The following is a 27,682-nucleotide window of genomic DNA, read 5'->3' as shown; positions in this document are numbered from 1 at the left end:
ATTTAAAAAAAATAATATGAGTGTATGAGAAATTCCATTTTATTGGAGCTGAGGAGGGAGGACGTAGATTTGATGGAGGAAGATTTGGGTTGAGTTGGAGAAAACAGAAGTCCAGAAAGCATGTCCTCGTGTGTGTGTGTGTGTGTGTGTGTGTGTGTGTGTGTGTGTGTGTATTTCACTCTTTTCTCTTTTCTCAGGAATGGAGGAGGGGCTCACTGGGTTTGTTGGAAAGGGGCTCGAACGTGGAGAAGCGGTGCTGGTAGTTCACAGGTCCACTGTACCGGGAGGGATATTTTATAGGGTAAGTTCTCATCTTCAGGGCCTCTATGAGATGCTGTAGACGCCGAGCAAAAGACAGCGTTGTGTGGTGCCTTGTGTGGTACGCAGCAAGGGTAAAGGACACAGGCTGGACTGGGGTGAGCAGGGAGAGTAGAGGTATGACTGGAGCTGAGGAGGTATGGACTGAAGACGGCTGATGGAGCAGAGGCCGAGGCGGTCGTAGGTGAGGCGGCCGAGGAGACAGGTGTTGGAAGTACCAAGGAGGGTGGATCGAAGGAGGGTGGAAAGAGATGACCGGTTGCTGGGTTGTAGGTGGGTGAGGGGTGGCCGGTTGAATCAAGTGCAAGGCGGTAGGGCCGATCTTGGAAGCAATCCAGTCCAGGTAGTCCCAGGTGGCTGTGTAGACTCCAGGACGCTTAGCACGGGCACAGCCTACCCCCCAGCTCGTGATCCCCACGATCACAAAGGGGCTGTCGACGCTGTCTCTGCACATGAGAGGCCCACCACTGTCCCCCTGTCCAGAAGGACAGAGGGGTCACTTTCAGCCTGAACCACTCTCCCTTCCCAGAAGGCTCATGGGGCTATGGGAGAACAATGCCAGCGGCCACATAGTTTCCTGCCTGCCTTAGACTCAACTGGTAAGGTTGAGTGTTGCAAATATACGTTGGGATGCGGAGGGTGGGTGGGGAAGGGGTCCTGAGACGCCTTGCTATAAGATGAGCGTACAAAGACATGCATGTGGCTTTACGTGCATGCGTGAACACTGGTGGCTCTGGGAGCTTGGTGTTATGGGGAAGAGAAAAGCATTGTCTTCAAGAGCCAGTTTGACCCTTATAGCAGAAAGGGAGGGGGATGGGATAGGGGGCTTATGGACGGGAAATCAGGAAAGGTAATAACATTTGAAATGTAAATTAAAAATATCCAATAAAAAATGCAAAAAAAAAAAGAGGACCGGTTTGGGGCAATGTGTTCTGTATGCTAATGTTGGGGTCAGATGCTAAGTGTGACGACATGTTCTCAGTAGGAACAGATGGCAGACACTATCCCAAGTCACTGGAGCTGCTGGCCCTGGGGTCAAGGGAGGAGAGGATGGAGATCCGGAACTTAAAATGAGGTTTTCCTCAGGGGGTGGGGTAGGATCCCAAGAGGGACCCCAAGGGTCTGGGGTACCAGAAGGAAGTTACCTGGCAGGTGTCAATCTTGCCTTCAGGATACCCTGCGCACACATTAGTTGATGTGACACGCCCATTGTACCACTGGGTGGAGTTACACAGGTCGAGGTCAATGAGATCCACGCGGGCCTCCATCAGGACAGGTGATGGTCTGGGGGCTGCAGCCAGGCCACACAGCGGTCAGTGCCCAAGGAGGAGACGGAGAAAGCCCTGCCTCCTCCCCCACCATGAATTTCCGTCCATCCTATGCAGTGCTCTGGTTAAACCAAGATCCCTCAGGCTCACCTCACACTCCTGAGGGGAAGAAAGGCACAGTGAAAGGACAGGTGGGAGTAGAGGTAAAAGAATTTTGCCTGGAGGAAGAAAGGAAGGAGAGATGGTGTCTACCTTAGCAATGGATGAGGAAATGTGTAGACTAGCTGTAGCTCTCCCTGATAAGCATAGCTACTGTTTGCCAAGCGCTAAGTCCGAGGGCCTTTTCCTCCTGGTTTTGGTTCAGGGACTGGAGCGCTGCCCACCTACTTCAAGAATTTGGCCAGGATCACATCTCTCCACACCCATGACTGAGACACACCATTCCTTCTCCATCGTGTGTCTAGAAGTCACCCTCCCCGTTTTTGTGGTTTTTGGTTTTGATTTTGTTTTATCAACTTCATTGGGACTCCTCCTCCCAGCTTCAGACAGATTCCTCCCGTGTGCCTCAGCTCTGCTTTAAGGAGAGTTTTGGAAGAGGAAAACTGAGTCAAGGCCTCATTCACACCACTGACCCTATCCTTGGGGTTAGGCTTCAGCTCAGGCAGCTGGCGTGTACCGGACTCAAGACGAAGCATCAGAACCAGCACAGCTGTGCCTCTTTGCCACATGGTGTGGCTCGGACAGCCCCCTCCCATGGCACTTTAGGTTAGATGTCACGGGCAGTGCAGGGGATAAGATAGGAAAAGCACGGGGCCAGTATATGCAGGGCCAAGCATTCAGGAGGCATCTGCTTAACGTGTGTTTCCTGAGCTTTGGGTATTTAAAGGATTTTTTTTAAAACATGGGATGTTTTATTTCATTTTCCATTTTCAATAGAGCTGTCACCCTGCCCCGCCCCACATCTGAGCATCACTGAGAGGTTTGCACAAGCTCTGCCCCTGAGGTGGGGATGACACTTAAATAACCACAGCAACCCAAACTCACCGGCCATTAAGATGAGTAACATTTTTAGGTCTGTGGCTAAGACCGAAAGTCATCTGTGTCAGTCCATTTAAATAAGAGGCCCACAAGACCTCAAAGTCCCAGCTAAAGGAACGGTATCTAGGTGGCGCTTCCAACCCCAGAGCCGATAAACTCATGAAGGAGGCAAAACAAAGCACATAAAACAGGCCATGGGAGTCTGGGGCCTAGGGATTTTTAAAGACTGAGGCCTTGATAGGAAACTGTGTCTGCAGGGCGAAAATGATACCCCCACTGATTTAAGGGGATTCTAGAACCAGAGACCAGCTACCCAAGATCTACAAGAACACGGGCTATGTAAGTGATCGGAGGGCAGATAAGACAGGGCTGAATCGGGCTGTGCGCATGCTTGAGCAGGGCCAGGGCACCAGCAGATGGGATGGGATGCCCGCACCCGTCAGATAGCTGCCGTCACATACCAAAGGAGCAATCGGAAACTAAAGCAGGACAGGGCGGGCCGTAAACCTTTAAAAACACTGGTTCTCAGCCTTCCTAATGCTGTGACCCTTTAATACAGTCCCTCGTACCGTGGTGACCCCCAACCATGAGACTATTTCCCTTGCTACTTCATAACTGTAATTCTGCTACCGTTACAAATCGGAATGTAAATGTCTTTGGGAGCAGAGGTTTGTCAGAAGGACCCCCAAACCACAGCTTAAGAGCCACAGTTCTGAAGACTGAGATCACCTCTAGAAAAAGAGATGAAATCCGGGATTAAAAAAAGAAAGAAAAAAAGAAAAAAGGCAAGCCTCAAATGACTCAATTGTCTCAAATCAGGAAGGCCGAGTTTTCCAAAAACCAAAGAAGAAACCAATGCCTCCGTTAATTTCAGTCACATTTCACATCTCTAATGTGGCAATAAAAAAAATCGTACTTGTGAAGACAAAAGCCCTGTTCATGGGCAGAGAACAAGTTCTATTAGGTCTTCTTGTCCCAGGGATGCCCTGTGGCCTAAGGTTGGGACTTAAGAGAGTGACCTGTTACTTCTGGTATTGACAGTGGCCCTAGACTTTAAGGATGTGGGGAGGTGGTCTGGGAGTCAGGGTATAACTGTGGAGTCATCGGTGGCTCTAGAACACTTCCTGTGTCCCCTGTTAGCTTGCCTACTACGGAAAACATTCCCCTACTCACTCAGGTCATCTTGAATAGCAAGAGATCTGCTGGGCCCTTCCAGGAGTCTTGAACTAATGGACCTAGGAAAAGTGTACTCACCGACTATATCCCTCCCGGTCCACGTAAAGAACATCATTTGGAAAGAAAAGTGAGTCTTGGTGCTACGACTATCCACAGAGGGGAACAGGCCTAGGTACCGACTGCTGATGGTGAACTAAGACACCCCTAAGACCACAGAAGTCAGAGAGGCTTCAACTGTGCACAAGTGAGGGAAACACCTTGTGTTTCTCATGGCAACACCACCACATCCAGAGGTCTTTTGCAAAGGCTGCTTCAGTTCAAGTTTCCAATGTCCAAAATCCATCCAGCTGGACCTCCAGCTGATACACACACACACACACTCATTATTGCTGCATTCACAAACATGTCAAGGTTCTACTATACCTGCCGTTCAGCCTTCCCATAGATAGCTGGGCTATTGCCAGTCACGCCTTCTGACAACCTGACACCATGACCTCAGACATGGGACTCAGCTTCCCTCACCCTGAATTCTCCAGCCATGAAAGGGTCTGTGCCCAGACTCTATTCATGATGCTGAGAGGAGTAAAACAGCTTAGCCACACATCGTGACCCTTGCCGTGCAAAGACAGCCAGCAAGGAGAATGGGCGCCAGTGCCCACCGAGGAGCCCAGCATATACTCACCGTTATCTTTTATGTATCCCCACCCAGTCACGTAGCAGGTGTGGGGGATTCTGGGAGGACCAGACTTAAAATGAGGTAGGCAGCCAGGCCCAACGAAGTCCCCACATGTAACAGGAGGAGTGACTTTCAAGAGGGCAATGTCGTTCCCCTCGGTCACAGCGTTGTATTTCTCGTGGATGACAATTTTCTGCACGTATCTTTCCTGCTGGGGCTCTTTCACTGGCTTGTTTCTTCCGTATTCAATTTCATGGGCTCCAAAAACCAGTCTCCAGTCATAGACTTTTCTGTGGAGACAAAGGTGCCCCAGCCGGTCTCGTTCACAGACTGGCCAGAGGGGGGGGAAAAAAAAACCTGTGGTGTGACCCTCAGAGCCCTTTTGGAGTCTGGTGACCATGTGGTCCCAGAGCTCCACAGAGACTCTGGGGGACTTCCCTGTCCGTGAAGGTTACCCTAGAGACCTCCCTCTCTGAGCCCCACACCTACTTTTTGTTATCGAAGCAGTGAGCAGCCGTGAGCACCCAGTGGGAGTTCAGTAGGCTGCCTCCGCAGGCGTGATACCTACGGCTGTTATGGGACGTGAAGATCTGTAAACTGACCATCCAGGGCCAGGCCCCAGGCGACGAAGTCTGCCCTCCGACAATCCGGATACCTGCTTGTGGGTTCTGCCTGAATCGTAACCCACAGGGGCCACTGAGGAGAGACCAGGAAACTGCTCAAACCAAGAAGAGGCATCCAGTCTTTGTACCTCCACACCTGGGGGGAGGCAGGGACACAGGGTTGGGAAAGATGGGGAGGGACTTCGGGGGAAAGAGAGGCAGCCTAGGGTATGTAGGAGGTCACAGTCTCCGGGAAATATCTAGACGGGCCCTAAAGGTATTGAAGGGAACCCCTGGACATGGTGGTAATCGAAAGTGCTTTGGAGAGGTGTAATGGTTTTCAGGACCAATCTTGGATGGGAGACTCAGGCAAATGTCACATGACTAAGGAGGTTGTAGAAACTGTGGAGCTGGGTCTGGAGATCTTAACTGCAGATAATTGCACGCAAATACAGTGTCTCATGAGCATTAGAATCACACAAGAAGCAGAGGGGATCCTGAGCCGGAAGTTCTGGGGACTTATGGGGGGTGGGGGGAGGCCACCTAGAGTTTTAGAGTTGTTTGCATTGTGAGTCCCTTAGGAATGAGAGTCTTCGGGTGGAATAGAGGTGCAAAGGCATACGATGCCTTTGAATTCACACACAGGTGATTGACCTCAATCATCCAGAGGAGAACAGGGGCTCCCAAAGTTTAGGCCCCGATACCTGACAGGCAAGGAAGTCAGTCACTGAGGTAGTGGGAAGAGATCTAGGAATAATGGGTCATCCTCACCCCTCACCCCACCTTCCTGGGAAGCCAGGGGCAGCTGGAAACCTAATGATTCTAGGATCACAGTTCTGGAAGCAGGAAGGATCTGAACTGGGGATGTGGATCACAGGAACTATGAAACTATCCAGAGCCTGCAAAGGCAATGTGCTACTCACTCTAGCCCCAGACAGAGGGCGTCTGGATAGGACCTGTTATTCATGAGCACCCTTACCCACCAAGGTGCCCAACACTTACTCACACGTGGTGTTATCCTTGGCAACCACGGACACTGCCAGGACCAGCGCAACGACAGTTGGCAGCATCTCTACCATACTCCTGCCCTAACCTGGCCTGCAAGCTGTGACCTCACAAAGCTCTGCAGCCTTCTGGCCAATCAGCAGGGTGATCTCCCACCCCCACCCCAGCAGTTAGGCCAGGCAGGCCTCCTCGACTAACTGATCCACGCTGAGGTGCCATCCAAACCTCCTGCGTGAATTCTCCCGACCTCAGGGTGGTGAGGTACTCATGAGCGACCAACCCGTTTCCTCAGTCCTAAGACCTTCATTCATCCTTGGCGAGCCTTCTGACGTCTCACTTTATGAATGTTTGGGATATGCTCTGTGGAGGATGATACCACAACAGGCTCACGGTCTGAAGAGCAGCTCGGCCCTCCTGTAATGAGGTAATACATCCGAGATGTTCACATCGAAAAGAAATCGGGTTCTGCTGACTGATGGGATCATCAGTACAGGGGCGTGGGGGGGGGGGGGTTTACCAGAACACTTTCAAGGAGCCATTTTGAAGTTTCTTGACTTATGATTTCAAAGCCTACCTTCTTGCCCATTTCTGAGTATCACATACTTCTTGAAGTTCTCCGGGTCTCCTCTTTTGTACACAAGTACAGCCACACAGGAGCGTCTATACTCGAGCAGCGGAATTCTTGTCACGGCTACCTGAGTAGCAAGCGTCTTTATTTATACATATCTGATTATCAGAAGACAGTATGACAGGTGCGTGCCACGTACTATGATGCTCCTCTTTCCCAGTAACAATGTCAGAAGGTATCCTCTCCCCTTGACTGTGAGTCCCCACCCGCCTCTTATAGCATGGAAAGGCTAACATCTCCTCTAGGGGGCGTCACGAGATGAGAATGCTCCTACCCATTGAGACATTTTTATTTTCCCCTGTATGTTGAGTTCTCATTTGATGGGATAATCTTTTTTTTTCTCTTTCTCTTTTTTTCTGAACTGGGGACCAAACCCAGGGCCTTGTGCTTGCTAGGCAAGCGCTCTACCACTGAGCTAAATCCCCAATCCCTGATGGGATAATCTTGATTTCTCTGGGCACATTTAACTGAATGTCTTACTTCATTCTGTAGCTTTCAGAAGGTCACATCTCCCAAGGCTGCCCAATAAGGTTTTGAATATTTTACCTAAGCATCAGAAAGCTGACTTCCCCTCTCCATGTGTGAGAACTGTTCTTTTCCACATCAGGGCCCAAGGTCTTATTTCTTTCTTCTGCGTGGCACCTTGTCACACGTTCTGTACAAGAATCAAGAGATCTTATATCCTCTACCTGAGTACAGACTGTACCTTAACTATATGAATGTTCTGTGAGTCTCGACTCCCATAATGAAGTATCAGATGTATTCGTTTCTCCTAAAAGAAGTCTCCTCTCCCTGCTTGAGTAGCCTCATCTCCCTACCTAAATGTCATTCCCCCTCTCCAAGAATATCATCTCTGCCTGTCTTATTTCCCACTGCCTAAGGATCACAGAACTCTCTATCTTCTGTTTGAGTATGAGGAGGTCTTACATATCCTATCTGAGTATCACAGGGCATCAGAGCCTCTGACAACCAGGACTCATTACTTCAGTCATGCACCTGGAGCAGTGTTTTCCAACCTGTGGTTTGCAAACCCCTTTGGGGGGGGGGGGGGAGTCGCGTAATCAGATCATCAGATATTTATATTACAAATCTTAGGAGCAACAAAATTACAGCAATGAAGTAGCAATAAAATAATTTTATTGTTTGGGGTCACCACAATATGAGGAGCTATATTAAAGGGTTGCAGCATTAGGAAGGTTGAGAAGGGGCTGGGGATTTAGCTCAGTGGTAGAGCGCTTACCTAGGAAGCGCAAGGCCCTGGGTTCGGTCCCCAGCTCCGAAAAAAAGAACCAAAAAAAAAAAAAAAAAGGAAGGTTGAGAAGCACTGCTTTCTAGGTTTTGTCTTTCCTCTGTAAGTGACTAGAAGGTCTCATCCTCCCTCTTGGGCTATAAGCATATCTCCAGTAATAGAACACTAGTAAGTCTTATCTTTCCTACCTCAGCACCAAGCATTCTCATCTCTTTTGCTGAATAATCCGAGCCTCTCCCCCCCCTGCCCAACCCTGTCTCAGGCTGTGTTCTGATGTCTCAACTTGTAGTCTGGATGCTTTCGTTTAAATTATTTTTGTTTTAATTTTTAATTTTTGCTTATGCGTATCGTCTTTGTGAAGATGTGCTGTGTGTGTATGGGTACCCCGAGGTCAGAAGAAGGCACTTAGAGTCGCTAAAGCTAGAGTCACGGGCAGTTATGAACTGCCGACATGGGAACTGGGAATCGAACTCAGGTCCTCTGGAAGAGCGAGTACTCTTTTTCTGCATCACAGCCCTGATGCTTAAGAACCACAAGTGTGTCAGCGCCTACTCCCCATCCGGGTCAGATATCCTGGGCCAAGCTTCATAAGAACTCATTTCCACTCTGAATGGCAGGAAGATTTAACTCTTACCTCAGTATTGACTTGTGTTCTCTCCCTATATTCTAAGGAGGTCTTGTCTCTCCTAAGTACAAGTAAGAGGAACTTAGAGTCTAAGCCAAGGCACTAGTACGTGACTTCCTCCCTAATGCATGGGCTCTCACCTTGATGTTCTGCCCTGTGTCACAGCCGCTAAACTGGCTGTGACAATGTGGCCTGTGGGAAAGGTCAGCCTCGGAGGTCAAAGGACCCCAGTTCTAACACGTACAAAGCATGTTTCCCTCAGCCACAGGAATGGCTACTTTTCTCAGGCGGGGTAATATGTGCCTGATCCCACGCAACTGCTAACGGGACTGAGATGGCATTATATAACTTTAGACAGCTAACACGAAGAAGGCATATAATCTCTGGTCGTAATTAACGTCCCTTCTGCCACTCCTCGTTAGTTTGTAGAAATACTGAATGTTCATTTTCGAATTTACATCATCAATGAAAAATGTGAACCAATGCCCAGCCTTCAAATAGCAAATTCCTCGAATTCCTTTACATGACTCTGTTTTTATTCTACGTGTTAGGAACTAGATCTTGTGATATAAATCAGAAAGTCGTGTATGACATAAATATCCAAATGCCAGGAGAACGTCATGCTGAAGGTTTGCAGTTCCAGAAACCAGGGCAAGAGGAAGGCCACAGGTTCAAATCCCACAGAATGAGTTCAAGACCAGAAAGGGGTGAGGGTAGGGGCCGTGAGATTTGTATCTCTGTTGCCTGCACGTCCTAAAATGGTCCCTCTTCTTCCTGAATGTGCAGGAGTGCTGAGGTCAATTGTGGGGAGGGCTCTCAAGTGCTCCAACAGTCATCAGGAGCTTTTATCTGAATCACAAAGATACTCCTCTTCTCCACATCAGGAGAGTTCTTCTCTCCCGCATCAGAATGTAAGGTCCCTCTGTCTTAACCTTCATGTTCGATTGTAAGTCTTGTTTTCTCTATACGAAGGCTAAACAGTCCTTTTCCACCAACCCGAGAGTTAGTAAGTTTCAGCTTAACCACAGAGTATGAGAAAGCCTATTTATTGTAAGTGGGCGCCAGGTTGTACCTGATAAGCAACTGGGAAATAGAGCAGAAAGGGGGCCCAGAAAAATGGGTGGGCAAGGGAAGGTACCTACCGCCAAGCCTGATGATCACAGGTCAATCCCAGAACCCACACGATGGTGGGAGAGAACCAACCCCCACACGTTGTCTTCTGACCTCCACTTGGGCAACATGGCATGCAAGGTCACACACAAACACACAAAATAAATGAATATGCAACAATATGTTTTAAAAAAAGAAATGGCACCCGGGTGCAGATGGCACACACCTTTAAGCCCAGCACTAGGAAGGCAGAGGCAGGCAGATCTCTCAGTTTGAGGCCAGCCTGGTCTAGAGAGGGAATTCCAGGACAGCCAGGGCTACACCAGAAAAAAAAGTTTCAAAAAAGACAAACAAGCAAACAAAAAACTAAAACAAAAAGAGGCTGGAGGGATGGCTCAGTGGTTAAGAGCACCGACTGCTCTTCCAGAGGTCCTAAGTTTCCAGCAACCACATGGGGGCTCACAACCATCTGTAATGGAGTCTGATGCCCTCTTCTGGTGTGTCTGAAGACAGCAACAGTGTACTCACATACAATAAACAAACAAATAAAACATTTTCATAACATGGCAACGTGAATTCAAACAGTGACACTAAACTTAAGTTTTGGATGTTAAGGCTGTGGATACATCTCCGTTACAGAGCACTCCGCTGACATGCTTAGGGCCTTGGGTCATAACTCCAGAACTACAACATTAATAATTATAGTAATAAACATCTTCCTGGTGTGGTAGCGCACACCTTTAATCCCACCACTCAGGAGGCAGAGGTAAGGTAAACCTCTGAGTTTGAGGCCACCCTAGTTACAAAGCAAGTTCTCGGACAACCAGGGCTACACAGAGAAGCCCTGTCTTGAAAAAAACTGAAAGAGAACGAACCCCATTAGTACTGCAGATAGTACATCAGAATAATAAAATAATAATAATGATAATTTTACAGATAAAAGAATTTTAATGGGCATAAAGTCACAAATTTAACAAACATTTAGAAACTTGATTTTGCTAAAAAGCACACACTCCTCTCTTGGGTCCATGAAAAAACTTAAAGCAGAGTGGAAGCCCAGCACACCTGCCTTCATGTTCTATGTCCGTTTACTTTAGGCCTGCCTGACTCTGCCCACAGGGAAATCAGAGTGTCTAAGAACCACTGACATCCACCTATGTCACATCAGCCTTGAAGGCTGAAGGCACATTCACTGGGACTTTAGTGTGTATGCCTGTGCATGTGCATGTGCGTGTATATACCTGAATATTCCTATGCCTATGACCACTCAAATGCCCCACTGTATGTTTGGGCAGCAGGGCTTGCCCTCTCTTTGCTGCTCGATGCTGTGTATGCTAGGGAACAAGCTGGCAAACAGGCTTCTGAAAAACCACGTGTCTCTGCCCCCATTTCTCTTTACGGAAGAACTGGGATCACAAACACAGGCGACCGCACCCGGCTGTGCTTGGTTTCCGGAATTTGGAACTCCGGTCTTCTCTGCTTGCAAGGCATATACTTGACCCACCGACCTCTTACTTCCCAGCCCCTTACTGTCAGTTCTATACTGTTCTGCCACGGACCCCAGAAAGGGTCCCTGGAGGTCGTCTAGCCATCATTTTAAACCCACAGCCGCTTTGGGTGCCTCGAACAGCAGAGCCCTGCAGACAGATCACTCGGGGAGGGTGGACGTTTGCCTATGGTGGTATAGACTGCCCCCTAAAGCGGGGACCGTCGTACTGTACTGTGAGAGTCTTTACATTGCTTCCCTCGTGCAGTAAGAACTTCTTTTGCCACCTCAGAAAAATGAAATTTGACACAGTGATCCAGTGGGTCCACTCTTGACCTGGACTGCTTAACATGCATGCTTCTTGCCTCCTGCCCCAAGTCCACGTCAGATTGGATTTCCCTTCCCAATTTGCCACTTGATTAAATCTGCTCTCTACTTTCCACTGCTACCCAGCTCTTCGATGGGTACATGGGGAGCAAGTGGCCCAACACTGCCTGACAGGGCTCCCAGAGATGGGGCTTCTGCTCTATGTGGAAACCCAGAACTCTTTTAAGAGAAAACGTGTATCTTAAATGTTCATGTGTGCCATTTTTGTGGCACCGCAGCCTTGTTGACCCCGGGTGTACAGTGACTATAAACCTGAAAGTCAAAGACAAGTTACCTAGCGGAAACTATATAGAAAGTATGTTAAGGGCTGAGTCCGCAGACCCAGGGCCTACATTCCAGAAGACCAAACAAGTCCCTGCGGAATGAGCCCTCTCCAGAACAGGCTGCAAGCCTGGTACCTACCCCGGGGTCACGGGGAAATGTGAGGTGCACAGTCCAGCTAGGTTTAAGTTTGTAATTCAGCTTCAAGGAAACACATGCCTTTCAAGGGAGCATGTGCTCTAGGCCACCAGACTTCACCTCCTTGAAGCCACCTGAGGCAGCTGCTTCCCCTGGGTGAAGAGGGCAAAGGCACCCCTTGCTATCGGTATTACTTCTGCTCCTGCGTCTCTTAACCAGCTCCCCCTTAGCCCCACCCTCGATTCCAGGATAACCCTTGGAGCATCAGAATCTGTGGTCTGCATTCCTGATGACCAAGCCACGAACCTGCTTGCTTTCTCTGAAGCCCCTCCCTCCCTGCCCATTATATCCCTTGATCCCTGGCTGTCTTTCCAACTTCTCTTTTTTTTTTTTTCTTTTTTTCGGAGCTGGGGACCGAACCCAGGACCTTTCGCTTGCTAGGCAAGCGCTCTACCACTGAGCTAAATCCCCAACTCCCCTCTCCAACTTCTTGTTGGGTAGGAATTCTCCTGCCAGCTCACCTGACTGTGCATATGGCTAACCTGCCCCTCCTGACACCACAAAGTGTAGGTGTCCCCCGACCCCCAACCCCCAACCCCTGCTATGTGGTTGGCTGGTGACAGCTGGCTGCTGGCCTTGTCTGTAAAGGTGCTCTTGAAGGTCAAGTCTGTTTAGTGCACGGACCAGAGGAAACAGGAAAAAGGTACACCTCACATCTTTGAGAAGCTAGCCCTGATCCTTAAGGGAATAGACACAGTGCGATGTGAGTAGCACCAATCTCCTCTAACTTGAGACAATAGTGAGAGCCCAGAGGATCCAATCCGGACCCTGGAAAAGCAGAGCAAGGAGGGTTCCCTGGAAGAGCGGATGTAGGGCACAGTCAATAAGGGTGGTAAAGGTAGGTGATGTAGGCAAGGAGAATAGAGAGTGAACCTTGAAGGGGTGCCACAGTAGGTCGGGGGTAGAGCAAAGCTGGGAACAGCAGGCTGGAGAAAGTGTAGGAGAGGCCAGAAGGACATTAGGGGACTACTCACCAGCTTCATTCTGGCGCGGGTCGGAGCAGAAGGTAGGAGTGGAGGTGGGAAACCACTGCATCGACCCATGGGAAGTGAGGCCAGACACAGCTGCAGAGGACCAGCACGTAGAAAGGGATGTAGGATTTGAAGTCTAAAGTACTAGCCACAGCAGGAAGGTTCCAAGTCCCAGGTTTAAAAGTGGGATGGGAGGCGTTGTTCACTGGCAAAGTCCTGGCCTGGGTTCCATCCCCAGCACCAGAAAGCAAAGAAGAAATAGTGACAGGGATCCCAGAAAACCACCAGTCTAGAGGTTGCTACCCAGGGCTGGAGAGATGGCTCAGCAGGTAAGGGGACTCGCTGTTCTTGCAGAGGACCAGAGATCGGTTCTCAGCACCCGCACTGAGGAGCTCACAACTGCTTAAACACCAGCTACCTCCCAAGGGCACCCTCCCACACACATATGTCATCCTTACGCAGACATAGTTAGACTTTTTTTTTTTTTTTTAAAAAGCGGGGTACTAAAAAGTCTGCAGAAAGCCTGAGCCAGCCGGGGTCTAGCAAACCGGAGGAGATCAACCCACCAAGAAGATCTAGAAAGGCTTGCTCCAAAGACACTGCTGAGTCCACAGCACACTGACCCAAGGCCGTGGGCCTGTGGGACCTGTCTGAGGAACAGGCCCTATTCCCTAACCCTAAAGCAAGCAAACGGAGACATGGTTTCATTTCTTATAAATTTATTACATAATATTATAATAATTATTATTAATAATAATAATATAAGAAACATAGATCTCTGTGGGGTGTATCACAACGTCAGGGTCAGGAGGCCTCAGGACTGGAGCAGGGGGTTGAAAGCCCCGAGATGGAACTCCATACAAAAGGGGGATGAAGCGGAACTGACCCTGTAAAGTTAAAAACCCAAACTGAACAGAACCAAAAACCCACAGGTAAATGTGAGACTGTGTATGTGGCAGTCTGTTACAGTGACCGCTGCTGTGTGTGTGACCTGCTCTGTTGGTAAGAGGGTTAGTGGGCGTGACTCTGTGTCTAAGGAATGGGGCCGGTGGGCCAGGGTGGGGCGGGGCGGGTGGGCACAGACCGGCGTGCCAAGCCCCTGGGCCATGAAAACACCTGTTTTCTGTCTTTTTTATATATATATATATATATTTTATTAAAAAAAGCTAGAAATAGAAACAGAAACTTGTGAGTGACGTGGATGGAGCTTAGTCCAGACTCCAAACCCTATGTTTAAAAATGCCCCAGGGCCCCCCGCCCCACAGGTCATTGCTGAGTTGTGAGGAGTCACAGTAAGGGGGGCCAGGGTACCCTCAGGAGTCTTTGCCTCTCTCCAAGGGCTGTTGTGGCCTGATTTTAGTGGTCCCCACAATTCCCTTAGAAGCCCAAAGGGGTGCTGCCTGCACGGGAGCCCTTGAGGCCTCCCAAAGCTGAAAGGATTCACCAAGAACCCCTGCTTAAGCTGGGTGAGGTTCAGGGAGAACAGGCTGAGAAAACAGCAGGACCCAAGAGCAGGACAGCCTTTCTTTGGAGAAGACAGGGCCCTTTCACAGGCACACACCCATGCATGCACCCCTGTGCAAGCTTCCTCAACCTCCCACCCATCCAGAACAGCCCCTGGGGACCACTCCACAATCAAGCACATACAGGGCACCCATGCGCTCAGCCACACCCAATTTTCACAAGCACGCAGGCGTGCACACACACATGTGGTGCACACACACAGGGCAGGAATTGGGGAGTCTTTGGGGCGCGAGGCAGGGAGGCTTCTCTGCTGTAGTTGCCCAAGAAGTGGGGAAAGGTTAGACCCCTCCTTTGGGAGAGACCCTGTGAAGATGATGGCTGGGGTTGGGTTACCGGGGCCCAGCCCCAGGGCAATAATCTCCCAGGCCACCTGGCCCTGCTAGTGCCCAGCAGGCAATGCCTGCCACCCGTCCCCCTGAGCAGCACCTAAAGGGTGGGTGGGGCATACTATAGCTCAGCGAGGGAAGGGGGCTGAGCCGGGGTCCCCAGGGTGGGCTGCCAGGACCCTGGCTAACCCCAGGCCAGCTGGAGTGTCCCCTGCCCTATATGGGGTGGCAGTGAGGGGCCGGAGATGGAAGACTGGGTAGCTGTGGCGGGACCAGCGAGAGGACTTGAGGGGAAGAGGGCGGGAACTGTTACGGACAGAGATATTTGTTCCTTTTCTCTTTCCAAATATAGAGTGGATTAAAATATGTAAAACAGGGGGCTCCTTGGCCCCTATCGAGAACCCCAATGTCTCCCCCCTCCCCCCGAGTCACCAAGGCGTGTCCTGACCTCGCATGCTGGACTAGGTTCCCCCTCTGGAAGAATGGCCACCAGGAGCTGTGGAGGAGGTGGTCAGGCCAGAGCACCCTGCCCCAACCCCCTTCCACCCAGCCCCCCTGGTCCGCGCCCTTACTGTGTGCTGGGTGGGGTTCAGCGGCAGGGGAGGGCACTAAGCAATGTACAGGGCAAGTCTCCAAGCAACAGCAAACAGGACGATTCATGCAACATTCCTGGCCCGGGCGCCGTGGTAGGGGGCGAGCCGAGCCTGCGGCCTGGAGTAGGGGTGGGGGCCCTGCCGGCAGGGCGCAGCAGGAACAGGAGAGGGAGAGGGGCGTCAGCTGCCATCCAGCTGCCTGAGCGCACGCTCGATGTTCATGCGGTGGCCAACGCGTGTGACTCCCAGCTCCACGAAGTCTTCCTTGGTGAGCGCAGGCAGGTGTGCGCCTTCGATCTCATGGTCCTCGAAGCGGTCTCGGTGCTCGCCTAAGTGGATGCTCTCCAGCCAGTCGCCCACATCGAACTTGCTCCAAAGCTGCAGGGGCTTCTGTTGAAATGGCCGACGCGGGCCGGCACTGGGGCCAGAGCCAGGAGAAGGCGAGGGCAGCGGAGATGGTGAGGGGGAGCGGCTGCGCGCACTCACACTTCGCACCACGAAGCGCACTTCCTTGGGTTCGTGCGGGATGGAGAGGCTGGACGACTTGAGGATGGTGGGAGGCGTGAGGCCGAAGGGCCGCCCCGCGCCTCCCACGCCCGCCCCCAGCCCCTCCACCCGCTCCAGCGATGCGGGTTTCACTGGGCTCGGGGCTCGTCTCGCCACGGGGTACCGGCCGCTGGGCCGCACCGAGTAGGAGGCCCCTCCGCCCGGGCCCCCGGGGCTGCGCTGCGCTGAGATGGTGCTCAGCTCACCGAGGCTGCTGAAGAGCCTGCGGAGGGAGAGTGGGTGAGGGCCAGGTGAGGGGTGGAAAGTAAAGTCGGAATGGACAGAGGGCAGCAGAGCCAGGAGGACTAGGGCTGGAGGAATATCCTGTGGTCATTCTTTAAAAAAAAAAAAACACAACCATCCTAAGACAGGACCGACCAGCGCCTTGCTCTGGGGGGCGGGGGGGGGGGGCGGAGGGAGAGGTGTTCTTAAACTGACTGGAATCTAAAGAGTAAGACTGTCCCCCCACACTGCTCTCCATGGAGGCCCCAAGGGCAGTTCACCAAAGGAAACTCTCTCATGGACAAAAGCTGCTTGCCCCTCCCTGCCAGCCTCTAACACGGCCTCTGGGCGTGGGTTCCATCCACAGATGCTCCCGACTACAGGATTTGAACAATATCTTCACCACTCCCCACATACGACTCTGTTCTCAAGCTTGAAGAGAGCCAGAGCAACCAAGGCCAATTTCAGGGATGGCCGAGTCATGTTAAAGGCTGGCAGTGGCACAGGTCCATGAACACTGAAGACAAACACCAGGCAGGGCTCACACCCACGGCTAACAGGAAAGACAGTCTTCCCTGCACAGGAGGGCACACCACAGCAGCAACGGTGACTACATGTGCTGCGGACATGCCGCAGTACTGACAGGAACGCAGTAGCACGTAGGCAGGCACACAAGGCAGATGGTACCTCACTTCCCGGCCTCACCTGCCAGGATCCTGGACTTCCGGCCCCGCCCCAGCCTGCCTGGCTGGAGGGAGGCCAGCCCGAGGCAGGCAGGCAGGCGGCTGCTCTAAAGGAAGCCTACTCCTACAGCCCCTCATCCCCGTCTCTACCCCTCACTGCGTCCAAGGATAGCCTCGGTAGCTGTCGTCAGCACCAAAGCCCCCCCACGTAGCCATGCAGCACAGCCAGGGGGGCAGCCAGGCACAACGTGTGATCTGCAAGAGGCATGGGATGAGCATGCTCACTTACACAGCCGGCACTCGGGACCACCGCGCAGCTAGACAGAGCAGCCACATGCAGATGGGCAGGAGAGAGCAATGAGAAAGAGTGTTAGCAGGCCAGGCCCACAACGCCTCCAGTCACAGCCACACAACGGGCAGCCACGTTCAGGGAGCCCTGTGGGACACTCTATGGAGGTCGGAACTCAGAAGGTAAGGCCCACCTGCTGCAGAGGTACCAGGGAAGAGAAAGTACTGGAGACAGCTTGGACAGAAGGCGTCTGGTTTGCCTGCCCTCCTGGTGTAGCTCGCTGGCTGTCTGCACTGTGCGATGCCTCGCAACCTGACAGTCAGTCTTAACGTCTGACCAACTTCTCTCCAGCGGCCATCTTGCCCCCACCACGCCCTCTCTCAGGATGGTGAAAGCTCCTGCCCACCTGCACCAATCGCACACCAGCAGGAGTCTTCTCAACAGCCCCTCTCCTCCTTACATAGCTCGGCTCTGCAATACCCGCCCCAAAAAAAAGGCTTGCATTCTGAAGGTGCAGTGGTGATCACTGCGGGGTAACCGGACCATGAGCGCTCTGCCCTAAGCAATGAATTAATACAGAGTGGGGCCGGGTGCGGCGGTGGCACACACCTCTAACCCCGGCACTCAGGAGGCAGAGGCACGCAGATCTCTGCGAGTTTGAGGCCAGCCCGGTCTACAAAGCAAGCTCCAGGTCAGCTAAGGCTACCTGTTGAGACTCTCTCCCTCCCCGCCCCAAAAAAATAAAGATCACAACAACAACACATGGATGATTTCATGATTTGATGGCCTTATTCCTCCCCTCCTCCTTTCCCATCTTGCTCCCGGGCTGCCAGGAAACGATTCACTGAACCTTCTCTACCATGATACAACAATGGGGGCCAAGCCACCACGGGGACCAAAATCTCCGAAACGATGAACCAAAGTGCATCTCTCCTCCTCAAACTGTTCCCGGGAGGTGAAATCTCACAGAGAAGGGCGAGCTAACAAACATGTCCCCTCCAGCAACTTTCAACTTTGACCCTGCCCTGTGCAAGATCAGTCGTTCCCTGCAGACCTCACTTCCATCACTTCCAACAGCTATCTCCTCCGACGTCCCCCCTGCTTCCTCCCAAGTGCTCAGACCCAGGGCTGAGCTGCTTGAACAAGCCAAACAGTGCCACCGACACATAGACTCCAGAAGCATCTGAGGCCCATACGAGGGACCAGGCAGGCAAAGCCTCCAGAAGAAATTCTCACTCCTGTGGACCCTGGCCTCATTGAGCCACCTTGGCTTTGGGGCAAAATGGAGGGGACAGGAGAGGTGAGGTGGTAAGGTCCTCGGGGAGGTGTTGCTAAAGGCAGAGTTGTGAGGTCAGATTGTGGTCATTTCCCCAGAAACCACGCTGACCCTAGCCTGAGCACCTGCATCACAGAACAGACCTCTAGGCACGACCTACCCCAACGGTTAGGGTTTCAGCAGCTGAACTGGAGGGCACAAGACAGCCGTAAGGCAGTGCGGTGGGGCAGTTCTGGGCCCAAAAGATCTAAGCCAGGACAAGTAGCTATTCCTGTCTGAATGGCACCAAAGCCTGCCTTCCTGGCAGGGGTGACCTGGAGGCCTGGGCTGAGGGCAGCCCAGTCTCAGAGGAGACTGGGAGTTGAGAGAAAGCCAGTCATATCCCTCAAAGACTCCACCAGTGTTGCTGATGTTGGGAGGCCCAGGGGGAAGGCCTAAGGAAGGGTATTGTACAGGAAGGGGAGACCAAGGTATCAGTGTCTGTTCCTTGACACCATCTTGGGGAAGAGCACTACCCACGTTGTCCCAGGGCAGAAACCCTAGAAGTGTGCAAATCTGATTTTAACATGTTTATGCATGTTAAACATGTTTAACGTCAACATATCTCTGCATACTCTTGGCTGTTGCCACCACTGGTGACTGGCCAATCACATTCTTCTCAGGTTGCGTCCACCACGAGGTCACCTCATAGCATCCATTACCCTCCAAAGTGCTTCTGGCTGGCACTCCCTCTAAGACATTCGATCTTGCCCCAGGAACTCGAAGCCACTGAGACCTGGCCTTTGCTCCTGGCAGTCACCAAGGCAGTACGCCGGGGTCCCTTCGGAAGAGGCTTTCCCTCAGCTTCCTCCCTCCTGGATAGCTTCTCCACCCCACCCTCTTTGTTGGTCTGCACCTTCTCAGCCCATGTCATCTACCCATTGTTTGCTATGACTAACAAGCCCAGGAATGACGTGTGCCCATTGGTGCATTCTGAGCTCAAGGTTTCCACTGGGATCTCCTAACATCTTTTTTTTTCTTTTTTTCAGAGCTGGGGACCGAACCCAGGGCCTTGTGCTTGCTAGGCAAGCGCTCTACCACTGAGCTAAATCCCCAACCCCCGACATCTTTTAACATACAGGATGTTCAACCCTGCCTCAGTGGGCAACACCCACAAAAGGACTGGAACTCCCTTACCTTTTCAGCTCTGAGGAATGTCATCAATTCCTCCCATTAACCCAAGTCTTCCTGGTCCCCTGAGTCCAGGACCCTCGTAGCCTCAGCGTCTTTCACCACCTACCCTCCTTCCTTTGTTCCTTTCCTTCTCTTCTCTTCTACTCTCCCTGCCCCCTTTTCTCTGCTAGGGACAGAGCCCAGGCCTCATGCATACCAGGCAAGCCCTCTAACCACTGGGCTACATCCTGGCCCTTCACTTCCTCCTGGGACTCCCTTACCTCAGTCAGCCCACTGGTGCCAACAGTCAAGAAAAGGTCCCTTCATACTCAAGCCTGGCTTCTACATCAGGGTTACCTCCTTCGCACTCATGTGGGTCAGACCTAGGCCTGTGGCCTTTGGCAACTCGGAGGCCTTTTTACAGGACAATTCTCAGTAGGAACACAGACCAGGCAGGGCTCTGAAGCTTCTGCATGCGTCCCTTCTGCTGTCTTGGCCTCACTCCTCATTGCCTAGTCCCTAACACTAACGTGCCCCGTGTCCCCAAGTCTCCTCTTCTATGATCTCTCTCTGTTTCCCAGCAGAGTTTGGGGCTCTAACAAATGCACCTGCATATGACTTCATGCAAGTGCTCTGCAGGGACACGATACATCCTGTCCCCAGTATCCAACCGTACTCAAGAACCTAGGATTTGTCCAAACCCTTAACATGCAGGCAGGGCCTATATAGCAAACAGTCAGGACAGGGCTTTGTGGAGCAATCTGATTGGAAAGTAGGTCTCCTGTGAAATCTCGGCAGTGGCCTCAATAGGTCTAAAGAACAGGGCACACTCTGGCCACCCACACACAAACATGTGATAATTTTTTTTTTAAATTTAAAGGCTCTGTGAAGTACTGCAGCAAATGTTTCCAAAGCCATTTCACCTTGTTTTTTTAAAAAAAAAAAAAAAAAAGTGACGACCAGCCAGGTACGAAACTGAGTCGGCTGGCATGCCAGGACACAGCTGGGGAAACAGCACTTGGGAGGCAAAAGCAGGAGGGTTTATTTTAAACTGAATGCTAAGCCAAGCTACACAGTTCAATACCAACCTAAGCTCTGTGGACAAACTTTATCTCGGGGTGGCAAGACGGCTCAGATGGTGAAGGCCTGAGTTCAGTCCCTGGGACCCACAAAGTAACAGGAGTACTGACTCCCACAAGCCGTTCTCTGACTTCCACATGTACGCCATGCAGTGTGTATAATGTGCACACACACACACATACACACACACACACACACACACACACACACGCACACGCACACACGCATACACTAAATTCAAGAAAAGAGAAAAAGCTCTCGTATCTCAATAAAACAAAGCAGAGGTAGCTCAGTGGTTGACCACTTGCTTAGTATGCTCAAGGCCTTGAGTCCCACCCCCACCACCCTTCCCCAGAAAGACCCCAAGAGCCAAAGCAAAACCGCGAGGTTGTGGGTTTCCAACCACGTGTAAGATTCAAGTCCAAACGTGAGACCCAGAAGACAAGTGGACCCAGAGATAGGCGCAGGTCACCAGGGACAGGCGCAGGTCGCATGAATGGCAGGCAGAGCTCCACCACAGGGGTGGAACCCAAGGCTGAGCTTTAAATGATGAACAAGATGCAGCCCAGGGCTCTCAGCAGGCAGAGACCTGCAAGCTGAAGTGAAAGGCGGGATCACAGACCTCAGCAGAGCACCAAGAATAATGTACCTTCCAGCTTCAACCAAAGCCCATCGACGGGCTCAGTGTACAGGAGTGGATCTACGAGTTACTGAGCTTTTTCCCATGAAGCACGGGGGAAGCTGAACTTGTCTTTGCAAAGCTGCCCCTGTGGCCGGATCGGATCATGGCCCAGCCTGAGGCATCTGCAGGGAGGTGAAGAAAGAACTCCATCCAGGGGAGAGAGAGATAATCGTGATAGGTAAGACTCAGGAACCATGCCCAGACCAGAGATGGGCCTCAGGGGTGTGACCTCTGCCAGGACAGGTCCTGGGAAGGACAGGGTGACACCTAGACACCAGAACTTCACAAGCTTTGGACAGTTCTCTAAGGGAAAGTCTCATTAGTGGTTTTTATCCCAAAGTTAAGACCCAAGTGCTAGGTTCCAGCCCCCACCGGCTACAAAGCCAGAGAGAGCTGAGGCACAGCCCCAACAGGCATCAAAGTAAGGGTGCCCACAAAGACCAGACAAAAGACCAGGTCTGAAATAAGCTACACATACACAAAGTCACAAGTGCCCCCATGCCTGCAGCCAGAAACGAAAGCACTGTGGTAGGCGGCAGGACACAGTCCAGATGGCCACTGTTTCATCCAGGTACGAGGATGTGACAGCTCACACTAAGGAGATAGGTAGGAGGATCAAAGCCAGCCCAGACTGCAGAGCCAGACCCTTTCTCCAAAACAACCACCAAAAGCCCAAAATGGGGAAGAAGAGTGAGTGGGAACGGAACAAGAAACACAGAGGCAAATGGAAGGACAGGGTGCAAGGTACTTCAGCGAAGCTAAAATGACATTCGGTAAAGTCACTTACATACTGAAGATGTGCGGTAGCTAAGACAGTACAGAAAACGGCTACCTCTGCAACGTGAAATCCCTGAGCACAAATGGAGCGTTACCACAAGGTGCTGCCAGAGGCACAGTAGATCTATGCTTCCATGGAATCTGCCTCCGGGCGCAGCGCTTGCACTAAGCCTACTCCGCTTGTTGCCTTAATACGTGTTATTAAGGCTAGGTAATATGCTCTGTGCTTTAAGTGACCTTCCATCGAGCAAAGAGGCAGAAAGAAAGAAAGAAAGAAAGAAAGAAAGAAAGAAAGAAAGAAAGAAAGAGAGAGAGAGAGAAAGAGAGAGAGAAAGAAAGAAAGGAAGGAAGGAAGAGAGAGAAGGAAGAGAGAAGGGAGGGAGGGAGGGAGGGAAGGAGGAAGGGAGGGAGGGAGGGAAGAGAGATCGAGAGAGAGAGAGAGAGAGAGAGAGAGAGAGAGAAAGAAGGGAAGGGAGGGAGGGAGGGAGGGAGGGGGGGGGACTGGTGATGGGGAAAAGACAAAGAAGGAAGAAAATGGTCGAGTGAGGTTGAAATGGGATGCCTCTATCTTTGAAGACCCAGTTCTGTGGCTGGTCCGTAGCTCCGCCCACTGTAAGGGTGTCATCATCACCACAGTACTGGAAAGGGCTTTCAGACTTAAAAGATGGAGGAGGCCAAAAGGGGAGAAAGTCCAAGAACCGGTCACTAGAAGGACAGGAATATCCCTGGACCTCTCAGAGAGCAATGTGAGCGCCTTAAGCTCCCGCTTGTCTACTGGACCCTAAACTGGAAGACTGCAAACCAGGCAAGGCCCTCTGAGTAAGACCTGAAGTCTTTACTTAAGCTGTGCGCTGCTCACTACGCTGTGAACTCTGTCCTCCACAACAGTCAGCGAAGAGCATCTAGGAAATGAGAGGGGAGTCAGGAGTGGTAACCCACCCAAACCAGAACAGGAGAACCCTGGGGCAGAGGCAGAAGCAGCTTGAGGAACCCAGACAAGAGGCTGGCCACGAACCGGTCAGCTGTCACCAGAACCCATGCGTGCCGTCCACATGGAAGCCCTGGGGAAGGCTGCGGAGAAAGGGCCTGAAGGACCAACCCAGTACTCTGGCAGCTTCAGCCTACAAAGTCTAACAACCCTAGTAGCACCCAGACCTCCTCCGTCATCTCCCTCTTCTCCATCACCACAGGGAGGGAGGGGATGAGGCAAACAAGACAAGAAAGAAAAAGTAGGCGAGAGAAGATGGTGTGATTTCCAACTCTTCCGATGGAGCTTTATGCATCAAATTCAGGATTCTGTGCTGCCACAATACAATGTTTCTAGGGCAGAACGTAAGAAATTTGTATCAAGTCCCTAAAGAAAAGGAACCAATGTACTCTGGCCTGAAAAAGAATCAAGGGAGGAGGCTGCTCCAGGAGAGGCGACGTCAGCCATATGGGGCAGCCATATGGGGCAGCCGTACTATCAGAAACAGAACCAACATGGAGCCACAGGGCAGTAGACTCGGGGTCAAACAGCTGGTAAGAGGGACCGTGGCTCCAGAGAACAAGGTGAGACGATCCTCAGCAAAGGGCAAGGGCAGCTTGAGTTAGAAGCTGGAATACAAAGTTGCAAGCCTGTGGCAGGGCCTCCAGCAGGTCCTGGGTGGTCTCATGACATACCTGGGTCTCACAGGTACCCAGTCCCACTGCCTGCACCAAAAGGGATCCACAGAGCATCTGCACTAAAGAGCCTTCTACCTCAGACTGCAAAGCAAAACCAGACAAAGATGATAAAATAAAAGAAAAAAAAGGTGGACAGGGAGAACCCATGCCATGGATAGATGAGAGATGGGACAGAATGAGGAAGAACAGTGGGAAGCCTGTAGATGAACAAAAGGAACAGAAGACAGGGGGACGGGCCCCTCCCCACATCACCCTGCTCACCGAGCTGCTGCAATGGGCGACTTCTTAGCAGGGTCCAGCAGGCTGCCCAGGCCACCAACTGGTTCCTCCCCCAAGGAGCGAGTGTCTTTATTCAGCTGCTGCAGACGGGAGCTGAGCTCACTGATCACAGTTGGTTTGTCATCCTCAGGCCCAGGGAGCCCCCGACTCTCCACGGGGTCCCCCCACAGCTTGGACCTTCTCTGGAAGAGGTAGCGAGGGCGGGCAGGCCCCGCAGCAGAAGTCAACCCAGTAGAGGTGGCATGGTGCTGCTGGGCCATGAGCTCACTGTCCGAGGATTGCTTCAGCAGCGGGTCCCTGAAGGTCACCGGCCCCTTCCCCAGCGGGGACTTGAGTTTGGGCTTGGGAGGCACTGGTGGCTTCTCGAGTAGAAAAGTGTGTCCATCGGCAAAGGAGGTGTGGGTGTCAGTGAGTTCTCCACTCTCCGAGCTCAGGGTGGACATGCTGGACACTGTGGAAATGGTGCTTGTGGTCTCCAGGTGGGGGTCACTGGAGCTTCGAGTGTCGGCCTCCTCTACTCCAGAGTCAGCTGCAGACTCAGGGGCAGGGGGCAGCTCGCTGCTGGGCTTCCCTGAGGCCGGGCTGGGTACCGTGGTGGGCAGGGGGCCCGGTCCTGGGGGTGGGGTGGCCAGCAGGATCCCATTGGCAAACTCTTCAGGGGGTGGCACTAGCCCAATGCGGGCCAGCTCCTCTCTGGTCTCCTCATCGCTGGAGGACAGCTGAGCAGGTGGCAGGTTCACAGCGAATACCAGCTCTGGCTCCTCCTCTGAGCTGCCTTGGCCTGGCCCGGGATCTGCTGGGATGCTGCCAGGGGGCTGGGCTCGTGGGCTTGGCATGGGCTCTGCCACAGCTGCTGCCTGCATGGGGGTTGGGGCCAGCTCCGGAGTACCCGGGCGCTCCTCTTCAGCCCCCAGCCTGTTGGGCTCCTGTCCATTGCTGGTGGCATGCACAACAATGAGACCAGCTGGCCGTTGCAAGGACGTGTCCAAGACGCTGAGGATCATGGATTTCTTGTCCTCTGGTGACTTCCGCTCTTCCCGAGTGGGCTTCTCTGCCTCTCTGCGAGCAGGCACTGGAATCCAGGCTGGACTCCGAGGGGAGAAGGCTGGGGAGGCCAAGGGTCCTCTCTCGGAGTCTCGGGTTTGCACATCCACAAAGAGGGGTCCAGGGCGGTCAGCATCAGGACTGTGCACGGGTGTGGGGGACCGGGAAGGTGTTTGCGAGGCCAGAGCCCGCTCTCGGGCAGCCAGAGCAAGAGCTAGGGGTGAGCTAGGATCCAAGGGTTTGCCAGTAAGAGGATGGATGAAGGTGGAGCCTGAGGGCCCAAGGCTGGGACCACCGACCAATGGCTTCAGAGCAGAGACAGGGGAGGGGAGCAGCAAATCGCGGCCAGTGGTGGCGCCTGTCCCCAGGAGGCGCTCATCAATGGAGCGGGAGGGCTGTAGGGATGGCAGATCCGCGCTGGGAGGGCTGCCCTCGATGGCACCCACAGACAGGAACACAGTGGAACGGCGTCGCTCCTCCAGGCGCCGCTCCTTGACTGGGCCAGGGCTAGGGCCGCCAAAGGTGAGCCCCAGGCCTTCTCCAGAGCTGTAGTCAAGGCCGCCCGGTCGGGGCCCGCGGTGCGTTGGGGAGGGTTCTCGTGCAAAGCTTCCACCCACTGGTCCCGGGCTACCCACGGCCAACGCCGCGCGCTCCTGAGCGTCCTCCACCTGAAGCTGCTTCACCAGCGGACTCTTGCGGCGCTGCGGTTTCGACGGAGCAAAGAGGCTGGCACTGAAGGCGCCCAGGTTGGCATAGGGACTATCAGGGCCTGACGGCCGAGGCCGGCGCTTGGGGCGCTCAGGCGGTGTGGCTGCAGGCGCAGGCCGGGGTACATCGCCCACTTCTGGCGCAGAGTCCTGCAATATGATCATGGAGCGTGCACGCTTCTGGCGCTCAGGGTAGGGCAGCGGGCCCAGAGGTGTGCCAGAATCATACAGGCCAGCTGCCCCTGCACCCAGACGAGCCTCCAGGCCTGGCTTGAAGCTGGAGCGCACAGTGTCATAGGCCCGGCCCGGTGGTGGTGGCGGTGGTGAGAAGGTGGGGGGTGGCCCGGAGTCGAAGTAGTAGGGCGCGGGTGGGGGTGGCGGGGCGGTCTGCGGTGGGGGCGGAATGCCTCGGCCTTCACGCACTGTGTCTTGCATTGATGTGCTGCGTGGGAAACGCCCTTCCAGTAGGGATGCCAGCTTCTCATCCTCCCCTGGAGACGGAGGGGCCAGGTAAGTCTGGCAAGGATGCTGGCCATTGAAAGACTTCTCTGGACCCAGCGCCACTGGCTAGTCCTATCCTCCACCCCAGAGTGGCCACAGCCCCACCAAGGAAGATGGGATCAGGGTCCATGAAAGGCGAAGGGAGACAGCAAGAGCTCTGAGCAGGACACCCACACTCCATACCAAGTCCTGTTGCAGGTAGGGAGAGCTCTGATGGAAGGTTCTGGAGGGACCCCACCCACAGGGCGGAGGGCTGCTCCTACAAGGATCTGGGACAGGACCCAAACTCTGACTGCCTGAACTGAAGCCAAGATCTCCCCAAGCCCTGTGGGCACCGAGCAGGCCATGTGAAGACACCAGAAGGGTACAGCCAGCCCCCTAAAACTACTGAAGAGGACTTAGGGGCCACTTAGGGATTTCCCATCAAGGACAAGCAGCTCAGAAACATTCACACTGATGGCAACCAGAGGTGGGAAGAAAGGTGGTCAGAAAGGACACCCCCCACACACACACCGAAAGCAAAACATCAATGAAGGGATGCAGGAGAGCAGACTCGTGCATCTGCAAGAACTGACACTGATAGCCAGGGTAGGAGGCTGGGAAAGAAGCCTCACTGTTTCCATGGAGAGACCCTCATGGGTGGACCTGCAGGAAACTAGGAAGTTGGTACCCTAGCCAGAGGCTGAAAGTTAGAGCACCTGAGGGGAGGATGATGGAAGGAAGAATGGATGGGTAACTAAATTGGAATTGAGGGTCGAGCACACAAGGCATGTTCCAGTTTCACCCTACGGTCTTATGTCACCCCAGGCTGGGGTATAAGCACCACTGGGGCCCGTCTCTTATAAGCTACGCTTCCCTGGAAAACGAACCCCCATCCTCTTGTCTAGAGATGTCACTAGATCCTTACAGACCCTCCCGTGTCATTTCAGACAGAGGGTAGACACCCGTGCAGAGCACTACACAGTGAGGCTTGGAAATGCCCACTGGCCCGACCAAGGAGTAGAAGACAGGCGTAGCGGTGACACACTGTGTCTCTGGCTCTGTTGCCTCAGGACTAGCAAGGCTAGGTGAGTTGCGAACTTGGGCTTGAATTCCAGCTTCACTCAAGTCGCCTTTAGGAGTCTGTTTCTCCGCAGGACCTCACTTGCCCCTGTCACGGAGCAATTTACAGATTACAACTCCAGGCTGCAGGCGGCAACACCACGAAAGATGACAGAGGTCATTACCGATATTTTAAGGTCTGCCTAGCTGCTGCCCTTGGTGCCCCCTCCTGATGCCATTCCTCCTCAGCACAGGAACGTGTACTGAACATTCACAAGTCTGTGCACTAGGTGAAGC

At 52.8% G+C, this 27,682-nt stretch overlaps 2 protein-coding genes and 1 long non-coding RNA gene across 20 annotated transcripts in view; 1 reads left to right on the top strand and 2 right to left on the bottom strand.

The window, feature by feature from the left end:
• Nucleotides 1-6,201, bottom strand: Acr (acrosin). Of its 10 annotated transcripts, XR_010052941.1 has the most exons (6): nt 6,081-6,201; nt 4,966-5,172; nt 4,483-4,766; nt 1,737-1,804; nt 1,464-1,609; nt 849-1,347 (listed from the first exon to the last, which is right to left on the bottom strand). XR_010052941.1 is itself a non-coding variant. In XM_063262975.1 (5 exons), exons 1-5 carry the CDS (start codon nt 6,155-6,157, stop codon nt 1,330-1,332), a joined length of 732 nt encoding a protein of 243 aa, XP_063119045.1. In that variant the 5' UTR covers nt 6,158-6,201; the 3' UTR covers nt 1-1,329. The 10 variants fall into 10 exon arrangements, 9 of the variants coding, with proteins under 9 accessions (XP_063119045.1, XP_006242240.1, XP_063119044.1 ...); XM_063262975.1 differs by lacking the exon at nt 1,737-1,804 and having other exon boundaries at nt 1-1,347; XM_006242178.5 differs by lacking the exons at nt 849-1,347; nt 1,737-1,804 and adding an exon at nt 1-785.
• The window catches only part of Shank3 (SH3 and multiple ankyrin repeat domains 3), a 70,301-nt gene continuing 48,106 nt past the window's right edge, over nt 5,488-27,682 (bottom strand). For 2 of the 9 annotated variants that reach the window (NM_021676.3, XM_039079818.2), the window contains 2 exon segments: nt 13,701-16,210; nt 24,075-26,334. In NM_021676.3, coding sequence (NP_067708.2) covers nt 15,622-16,210; nt 24,075-26,334 — 2,849 coding nt within the window. In that variant the 3' untranslated portion in view covers nt 13,701-15,621. 9 annotated transcript variants of the gene reach the window in all.
• Nucleotides 6,375-9,522, top strand: LOC108351527 (uncharacterized). The gene is made up of 2 exons (XR_001839003.3): nt 6,375-6,507; nt 9,372-9,522. It is a non-coding gene; the product is annotated as an uncharacterized LOC108351527 (long non-coding RNA).

Source organism: Rattus norvegicus, chromosome 7 (genome assembly GCF_036323735.1).
Source record: "Rattus norvegicus strain BN/NHsdMcwi chromosome 7, GRCr8, whole genome shotgun sequence".
In the NCBI taxonomy this organism is placed as follows: Eukaryota; Metazoa; Chordata; class Mammalia; order Rodentia; family Muridae; genus Rattus; species Rattus norvegicus.
The sequence above is the reverse complement of the archived record's forward strand: the minus strand, read 5'-3'. Positions and strand labels throughout refer to the sequence as shown.